Here is a 9,569-nt window from a genome sequence, read left to right as displayed (position 1 = left end):
GATTTGAAATATCGAAGCTGTCGTCGAAGGTTTTCATTCAGGAATTACTCACCTGAAGAGAGAATGAAAAATTGATAAAAATCAGTGTAATGGCAAGCGGTCATCACCTTCGGACAAGCTTTTGATGGTACATGCTTGAAGCAAAAATCCAGTGGTAGCTGTTACCGAGATGAGACAATGATGCCCTGCTTCTAAACGAAGCTGATATTCGTCTCTCCATGTGGATCCAGGCACTGAAGTGGCAAAGGAGAGCTCAGACATAATCATCTTGGCTAAACTTTTCCTCTGGTCGTGACAGTTTTGAAGTGGGGAAGGTGTGGTCTACAACAACATTCAAGTTCTTCATTTCAGCTACAGTGAGGTTGCAGCCCTTGCATCAATTTTATTGCAGCAGTTTCTTCTGGTGATGTCCACTATGCGGTTCACCTTTGTGGGTTCATCTAATCATGGACACCTTGGGAGCTTTAGCATTGGCTACTGAAAGACCCACCAACCAACTTATGATCAAACCACCAGTGGGTCGAACCGAACCACTTATAACCAATGTCATGTGGAGGAACCTCACCGCTCAAGCATTGTATCAAGTAAGTGTGCTACTGATTCTGCAGTTCAAGGGAAGCTCCATCTTTAATGTGAATGAGAAGTTGAAGAACACCCTCATATTCAATACATTTGTCTTCTGCCAGATCTTCAATGAGTTCAATGCAAGGAACCTGGAGAAGAAGAACATATTCAAGGGGTTGCACAAGAACAAACTCTTCGTTGGGATAGTTGGGGCAACACTAATTCTGCAAGTGTTGATGGTGGAGTTTCTCAACAGGTTTGCAAACACCAAGAGGCTGAATTGGGTACAATGGGGTGCCTGTGTTGGCATTGCTTCCATGTCTTGGTTGATCGGTTGGCTTGTGAAGTGGATTACAGTTTCTGGAAAACAGTTTCTCTTCTTTTTCAGGCGAGGAGCACCTGCAACTTGAACAGTTCATTGGAAACCGTAAGATAGTAGAATTGACAAAAAAAAAAAAGATAGTAGAACAGTTCTTCTCTTAATAAATAAGAAGTATTTGTACTTTCTTTTAATGGAAATTTCTTCTCTTGCTCATAATTTACTGTTAAACTCTGTTGATGTTTCAGTCAAGTAGCTCCAAAAAGACTTTTCATGTGTGGGGTTCTTTTGACTGCCCAGCGACAGTAGTTTCATGAAACCATGGGTTCATCAATCTCCAGTTGACAAATTTCTGAATAAATAGGAACAGAAAAGACAACTTACAACCATGTTCCATTTAAATAAAGCTTTCTGTCTAATGTCTATGTTGGAGTTCAGGAGTGGTTTAATTAATAGAATGTGTGAAATATGGCCAAACCGATGAACATGTTCAATCCTTGGGCTGTTTAGGTTGGATTTCTAGGAATTTTGGTTCTAAAGCAACTTAATATTTCTTCTTTACGGCATTATTAATTTTCAAATCTTATATCCTTCTAGACTTATACAAAATACAACTCCATTTGATTTCTTTTTTCTTTTCTATGTTTTATATTTGGAAAAACTATTCAGAATTACATTGTTTAAATAAAAAAACTGATCATATGACCAAGAAATTATTAGAACTTGAATAAAATAAGATGTTTATGTTAATTTTTTTAGTGTTTTTATAACTGACAACTTTAGAAATAAAAGATATTATGAGATTTCATATCTAGAGTATAATATAATAAACATATTTATAAATTCTTACTAATATTTTTGAATATATAAAAACCATTGATACTATTTTTTTTTTTAAATACTGTTAATCTAAGGTAGAAGATGGGGTCTCCAATTTTAAGTTTACCCAAATTAGGCTATATTTGTCAAACTCAAATTCATCTCAAATCTCGCATTTATATATATAATTACTTTTATAAAAAAAGATTATAATTAATTTCCTGCATTTCAATATTATTAATATGATCTTGACTCTTAATCACACAAGTTTGTACGGACAAAGAATTCCATGCAATATCGAAATCAGTTTTTGGGCTCATTTTGGGCTTAGGTCCAAATTGATTGAGTTCAAATGAATCAATCCAAACACCATTTTAAGTTGTTTTTTAAAGGGAGAAATACTGATTCCCACCCAAGGTTTGGGGAAATGACTTTTCCCTCCCATTAAGTTTCAAAACGACACTTTCCCGCCCACCGTTATATTTTGTTAAGAAAATCCGTTCTCTAACACTGTATAACGGTGTAAAGACAAAAATACCATTCTCTTTTCCTCTTCCCTTTTCTTCTTTCTCCTTCACCGAAATCGCATCCATCGATTACTGGCTTTGACCAAATGCTGCGGACTGAACATATCCTTTCTGTTTAGATATTTCAATCTTAATTTCTTAATTTTCTCTTTGCTGCTTATTTTTGAGCTGTAAATATAGAATTCCTTGACTCCTAACAAATAGCTACTCTTGAATGGAATGAGTTGGGTAATCCTCATGATGATTAAGCCATGGCTACAGTTAGCACGCCACGGGCCCAAACTCCACCATCCAACCCAACAGAGGTGTCATCTACTGCCAATCTTGGAGGTTGAATCAGATATGTTGATAAATTAGAAGTAAAGGTAAATGGACATGTTTTTATCTACAACCTTGCGGGAGTTTCTGACTCAAGGTTCTGAGAGTTGCCTAATGTTATTTGAAATACGAGGCTGTAAAGAATAGGAATGAGGTGTTTAGGTGTTATACATTTGAGTGATACGAATGATCCAATGTGATATTGAAGTAAGTAAAGTTCGAATGATGTTGTAGTAGTTTGAATGATGCAAATAACAGGAAGAAACCTGATGGATGGAGATTCCAATTTACATTGGTAGGACAAGAAGAAAATAGAATAACAGACTTTTTATTTGGAAAGAAGGAAGATCAAATAAGAGAAGTATGGAAACCTTGCACCGTCGTGCAGTGGCGCGGAGAAATGCGGCAACGGGCTTGGGATGGCAAAGGAACCCCAACGATGTAAAGAAATGGACAATCCAGTTGACTAGTGGAGGCGGCGCAACTGGATTTGCAAGTGCGCACAAGCAAACATGCGTGAAGGACAACAACAACCTGAACGGCGCGGCCACCAGAGTGCAGGTGGCGGCGGGAAAGACGGGGGGAAGGTGAGGGTTGAAATAGGCATCAGAATAGTGCCAGAAATGGCTGACTGCGGCACCCCCTATAGCCAAGAGGTTGAGAGAAAATGACATTATTATCCTTTCATTGTTTTTAGTTTCCATGTACTTTTTTTTTTTTGTTTTTATTTGTTGTTTCCTTATGGCACCCCATTAAATTTCATAAATGCCCTTATTCCCTTTTTTTTAATAGCTTTTAAAAGAGAGTTTTTTATTAACATTTATTCCTTCACTTATGTTATATACTCCCCACCATCATTATTCCTAAATCAAATTCTGAAGTAAATTGAAATTCGGGAAAAAAATACCATACTTTGAACTTTGAGAAAAAAATCAATAGTAGATTTATATGTGAAGCAATTAAAAATCTAAACATTTTGTATGCTTGTACCTGATATATTCCATTAAATTTTCTTTCTATAAACTATCTTTTTGTCTGGCAGATTATTTTGAACAGCATAGAAGAAAAATTAGGGTTTATGAGGATAATTGTAGGGTGTCAGTATTTGTGAGCAATGGCGAGATATGATACGTGTTGTAATTGTTGAGAAGGTGCGGGAAAATGGTCGGATAATTGGGTGTATGGCAGTGGAATGATGGCTGAAATTACTGATTTTTTTTTTTTTTTTTTTTTTTTTTTTTGGGTGAATCAAGGGGTTTTGGCTGAATTCGGCTAAATTTGGCCAAGATAGGCTCTATCCAAATGGTTGAATCAACCAAATGAAATGATTTCGGCCATATTTAGCCACCATATTATCAAAAGGCAGAATTGGCCGAATCCGATCAACATATGGGTTTTGGCCAAAACTCGTCTTCAACCCTCCAACCAATTTTTTGTGTGAATCCTCCGAAATTATTATTTTTTTTTTTGGGTAAGCACAGTAATTTTATAAAAAAAAATAACACATCCTAATGCCAACCCCTTAACAATCCAAGGAGCTGTGAAACTAAACAAAAAAGGGTAACCAAAGAAGGATAACCAAACCTGGAGCCCAGTTGCAAAGCAAACTATAGCATAGCAAAAAGCACTCTAGCTTGCTACAAAAACAAAAGAACAGTAGACCCTTTACACAAACAGCAGAATCCACAAAAACCAGCCAAAGGAACATGCTAACCCCTGATCGCAACACTACACAAAAAGCCAATATAACCTAGCAGTCCCAAGACAAAAACAAATTCTACTGTATAAGATTTTAGTACTATTATCAAAAGCAAAAGTAGGGGAAAAAACGTATAAGCAATGATCCAATCTGTTACACTCCAGCCCTATACAGAGACAGCAAAAATTAAATTATAAACAGCTATAAGCAACTGCTGTCCAACCTAACCAATTCAACAAAACCCTAGTGAAGTTCAGATCTGCATAGTCACCAAAATAACCACCTAGATAACAGAAGAAAAAAGTTTCAAGTAGACCATTATATTGCCCTTTATATGTACAGATTCTGACCACAATAGCACCAACTAACACAATATTTGGTAACTCCCAGCAGCTATTATCCATCCTAACACAATCATCAAAACTATCAGCCCCACCAATCCTTATATTATAGCTACAAACAGGCAACCTATACATCTTCTGCCTACAAGAAACACCCTTGGTCCCAATGTTTCCCTTATCGAAAAAGGTTCTATCCCTATATCCACACAAAAAGTACCTGCAAGAAAGATAAAACATATACAAACCAAAACAGATCCATTGAATCTACCATCTCAACCAACATCCATAATCATAATCAACCAGCCTTCCTAGAGATCTCTGATCGATCCTCTTAGCAACCATCTGAATTTGCCAAGAAAGGATCACCATAAAGCTATAATTCCCACAAGGATAAGGAGCAAACCATCCTTGAATTTTCCTATCCTTGCTCATAAGATCGGTTGTTGGTAGGATTTCTACTAATAATACAATCTTTAAGAAGATTCCATTCTTCAACCCCTTTATGTGTTCTGGCTGTATCCTTTAGCTTTATGCTGCTTAACCTTAGTCTGACAACCTCAAAAAGTTGATGTTTCATGTAGTTAATGCTCTTGAATTTTCCTTTGAATAGATGCATATTCCTCTCTTACCAAACAAGATACACAGCCGCCCCAAATAAAAGCCGTCCTATCACAACTATAATATTCTTCCTTCTTAAGATTATTTGCAACCCAAACAACAATATTATCCTAGTCAATCACATTGGCGTAGAAATGACCTTTGATTGAGCAACTCTCCAAATGGGTTGAGGGCAATCAAAGAAGAGATGGTCATGAGTGTCTATTACATTATCACATAGGACACAAGCTAAGTCAACCGACCCTCTCCAAGCTTGCATCCTATCTTGAGTCAACAATTTTCTCTTGATAGCAAGCCAGAGAATAAAGGTGTGCCTGGGGATACAAGTACTATTCCATATGATAGTGCTCCAGCTCACCCACATGTTTGCATTAGCTAAATCCCGCCAAATTTGCTTCGATGAAAGTGTGGTTGGCTTACCCTTTGCGGTTCTCCAATAAGTAATATCCATCGATAAGTCCGGAAGTAAATGTGGAGATTAGTCAAAATATGGGGAAAGTTTCCCCTAAATATTTCTGCTCATCTCCACTGGCCATTAATCAACACCTCGCTAACTTTGGCATTATGCCCCAAACCCGTACTCAAAAAGATTCTTCAAGGGACGATACGATCAAATGGGCCAAGAGGATGCCAGGAGTCATACCATAGAGAAGTGTTCTGTCCATTGGCCAAATTGACTCCCACATTAGCCTTCAATAAATCTCTCATCAAAAGGATTTTACGCCAACACCAGCTAGCATCCCATGGGATATTTACACTCCAAAAGCTATGCTTGCAAAGCCTATATGAATGGATCCATTTCACCCATAAAGAGTCCTTTTGGGAAACCACATTCCAAGCATGGTAAGTTATCAGAGATAAATTCCACATGCTTAAAGACCGAATACCCAGACCTCCCTTTGATTTTGGTAGGAAAATATCTTTCCACGCCACTTTAGCTTTCCCTTTCCCCATATCATTACCAACCCAAAGGAAGGATCTAAGGATCTTCTTAATAGCCTTAGAGACAGAAGAGGGAAGAATAAAGATTGAGGCCCAATACACCTGCTTAGACGATAAAACAGAAATCACCAATTGAAGCCTACTCGCATAAGATANATCTATGTGCAATATGGTCTTTTTGGAATAAAAAGTTAAATTTTTAATTAATTTCATGTACTCTTTTTTTTTTCCTTTTTTCTCTTCATTTCTTCCCTTTTCTCTTTTCTCACTTCTTTTCACAAAGACAGAGTTGCCGGCTGGTGACTTTCTCTCTTCCCTCCCTTTTCTTCTCTCATTTCTCTGTTCCATCTCTTTTCTTCTTTTTTTCACTCTTCCTTTTCTATTTTCTTCTTTCTCTTTCCTTTGCTTCTCTCTCCCCTTTGTTTCTTCTCTTTACAAAATAAATAAATAAACCCTAGAACATAACACAAGCAAATCTAGGTTTTTAATTTGGTCCTCTGTTTCTTCTTTTTACAAAAAAAAATAAAAAATAATAAACTAATTAACCAGAACATGACACAAGCATAGCTAGGTTCTTAATTTGAGTAAGACATGTGGGTAATGTATTTGCTTTGCTTTGGTATGGATCTTGGTTCCAGTTTTGGTTCTCAGTTCCGATAGTAGTGGAACCGGAATTGAAACTGAAACTGCACAATACTAGTTCCAATTTTTGAGAATCGAAACCGACCTTGTGAGGGCTAGTTTCAGATAGGAACCAAAGCCGAGACCCTAGTTACTCGCCACTATTTTGACCAGTTCTTTTGCACACCCCTAGATTTGAGATATATTTTGGTATTTTGTATCCCTTGTGAATATATATATATATATATATATATATATATATTGCCACGCACGACCCAATAGGAACAATTTCAGCGCCCCTCCTAGATAAGACGCAAAACGCGCCATCACCTATAGCCCTAATGTATCCAGCAAGACAATAAAATATAGGAAAGGTTTAGATAAACGAATGGTAATGCTAATTGAACGGTGTGATAAGCTACTAATTCTTCAACCAAAAAAGATAGTAGAATTGGAATAATGGACTGCAAAAGCAGGCTAGCCACTCAGGAGAGTGTAGATGCAAAAAATCTACCGTCATGAAAATAAGGTCTGATCTCGTGAGGTTGAGGCCACTAACAATCTATTAGACCTGCACACATGAAAGGGCAAGTGTGAAGCTTCCGAAAAACACTGGGGTGGTGTTTGCCGAAGGCACTCCGACGCTCAAGTCAACAAGGCTGAAAAAGATTATTTAATAAGAATTAAGGAGATGATGAATTACCAGGAGTCTTGTCCGAAGCTAGGACTACGGCGGAGGCATCGAGTTCTTGGGAGCAAGAACTTTAGGAGCAAATAGATGGTTTTGAGTAGTCTAGATTGACTATGGGAGATTGCCCCTTAATGAGAAGGCAAGCCTCTGTTTTTATAGTGAACCCAAGGGGTTCGAATCCTAGTAGGACATTGAGTCCTCTTTTTTGGGAGATAATCCCTATCAAGAAAGAAATATGATTTCTTGACCTTATCAGATTAAGTTTAATAGTTTAAATAANGCACACTAAATTATTGGTTTAAATCATTAAAATTGACACATTCAGAAGCACACGTGATCAGATACGTACAGCCACACTGCATGCAAATGTGTTATCAGTTGTTGCTGCTTCAGTAGTTTAATGGTGAATATGATAATAGTTTGTGATGGGGCATGACTTTTGTTGACTGTTTAGCACAACTTCTTGGACTGCGTTTGAATTAATAATAATAAAATATAAACAAAAACTTGCATGTGTAGGAAGTGAGAAGGAAGCTGGAATAGACATTGTATGGCTGTAGAAGCACACTCTTAATTCAGAGCATCTTGATGATGATGATGACTATGACGATGAATCGATGATGATGAGATCTTAGAGATGAGCTGTAGCAATTGTCTTTGCCGGGAACTCTGCCCATTAGACAGCCAAGTCCTGTGCAATGTCAGTGAAACTTCTCACCTTCTTTCTCTCATCTCTATTATACAATATATATACATCCAATCAAGCTGTGAAGGACTATTATTATTATTGTATTCAATTCTATTCAATGAAAACAAAATCACCATTGTTTCATTTGCGCTTTCATCAAACACCTTGGATATATACTTTATTGGTACTTATTTTAATGTGTCTAAACAGATATCTTTCCATATAAAAATCCCTGAAATTAATGATTAAGAGTTGTCCAATTGTTATTAGTTTAGATAACCAAATATCACATTCAAAAAAAAAAAAAAAGGTTGGAATAATTAATAGGACCATCCTTAATTAAAATGGTTTAGAGAAGAAAAAATGCAATTTGTACAATAACTCTTGGTGAACATATATAAGGACATTTATATTGTTCTATCCAATATTATTCTTGGGTATATATATAGGAATGCTAATTGATTACTCAGATCTCAAGTTAGATTATAGAAATAATGGAATGAAGGTATTACATTTTTATGACATTGACACACAATAGTTAATATTCCAGTAAAATTATGTGTTGTGCAAGTCCGGATTTTAATTGACTTTTGGGGTATTACCCAATAAGTCCTAACTTCGATTCACCTCAATTGCTAATAGATGTGACCATTATAGGTTTACCTGACTGTTAACTTTAATGTCTCAAAGATTAGTTGAGATATGTGTAAGGTGATCCAGATACCGTAGTCACAAAAAAAAAAAAAATAAAAAAATAAAAAGTCCAGCTTATAAAGGAACTTCCAATTGGCAGTAGAGCTGGTCAAGGACCAGTCCCAAGCAGGTCCAGGTCTGGGCCCGTTTGGGACTGATCCTTTTGGGATTGGTCCCAAATGGGACCAGTCGCTCATGGGCTTGGGTCCCAGGCCCATGAGCAATTCTAGGACCTGGACCAGTCCTATGGGCCCAGGACTGGTCTTATAGGCCTAGAAAATTTATTTTCCCCTCTGATTTTTTTTTTTATATTTTAAGGGTGAAACGACATTTGGCACTAGTTAAATTCCACCTTTAACACAAAAAATTTAATGAGGTCCAACAACCCAAACGAATAAAGACTTTGCCGGATGACTAATGTTTGGTTTGGGCCCAAATCGACCATGCGATGTGAATGGTCATCGGTTTAATTATGTGTAGACTGTAGTCAAGAATTCGCTAAATAGTCAACGCAAACTCTCCAGACTAGGGCCCACAAAATCACAAAGCTCGTCCTCTCCAGATCAGCACCATATTATTGTTTACGTGCAAAATGACCTCGATTATAAGGATATTGTACTACTATTTCATATTATGATATTAAATTACAAGCAGTTTCTAAAAACAAAAACATAATTTTCTTTTTTATCAAAACAGAAGGAAAACTAAACTCACATTTCAACCCTTAAA

The 9,569-nt window shown here is 36.8% G+C and overlaps 1 protein-coding gene across 1 annotated transcript; it reads left to right on the top strand.

Annotated features, from left to right (window-relative positions):
- Positions 1-446: 446 nt before the first annotated feature.
- Positions 447-982, top strand: LOC116112933 (putative calcium-transporting ATPase 13, plasma membrane-type). The gene is made up of 2 exons (XM_031399061.1): positions 447-584; positions 687-982. Exons 1-2 carry the CDS (start codon positions 447-449, stop codon positions 972-974), a joined length of 426 nt encoding a protein of 141 aa, XP_031254921.1. The 3' UTR covers positions 975-982.
- The last annotated feature ends 8,587 nt before the right edge of the window (positions 983-9,569 follow it).

Source organism: Pistacia vera, unplaced genomic scaffold (genome assembly GCF_008641045.1).
Source record: "Pistacia vera cultivar Batoury unplaced genomic scaffold, PisVer_v2 Contig671, whole genome shotgun sequence".
Classification (NCBI taxonomy): Eukaryota; Viridiplantae; Streptophyta; class Magnoliopsida; order Sapindales; family Anacardiaceae; genus Pistacia; species Pistacia vera.
The sequence above is the reverse complement of the archived record's forward strand: the minus strand, read 5'-3'. Positions and strand labels throughout refer to the sequence as shown.

Coding starts and splice junctions, on each gene's coding strand:
- LOC116112933 (XM_031399061.1), top strand. CDS start 447: ATGGACACCTTGGGAGCTTTAGCATTGGCTACTGAAAGACCCACCAAC. Junction 585..686: donor CCGCTCAAGCATTGTATCAA/GTAAGTGTGCTA, acceptor GTCTTCTGCCAG/ATCTTCAATGAGTTCAATGC.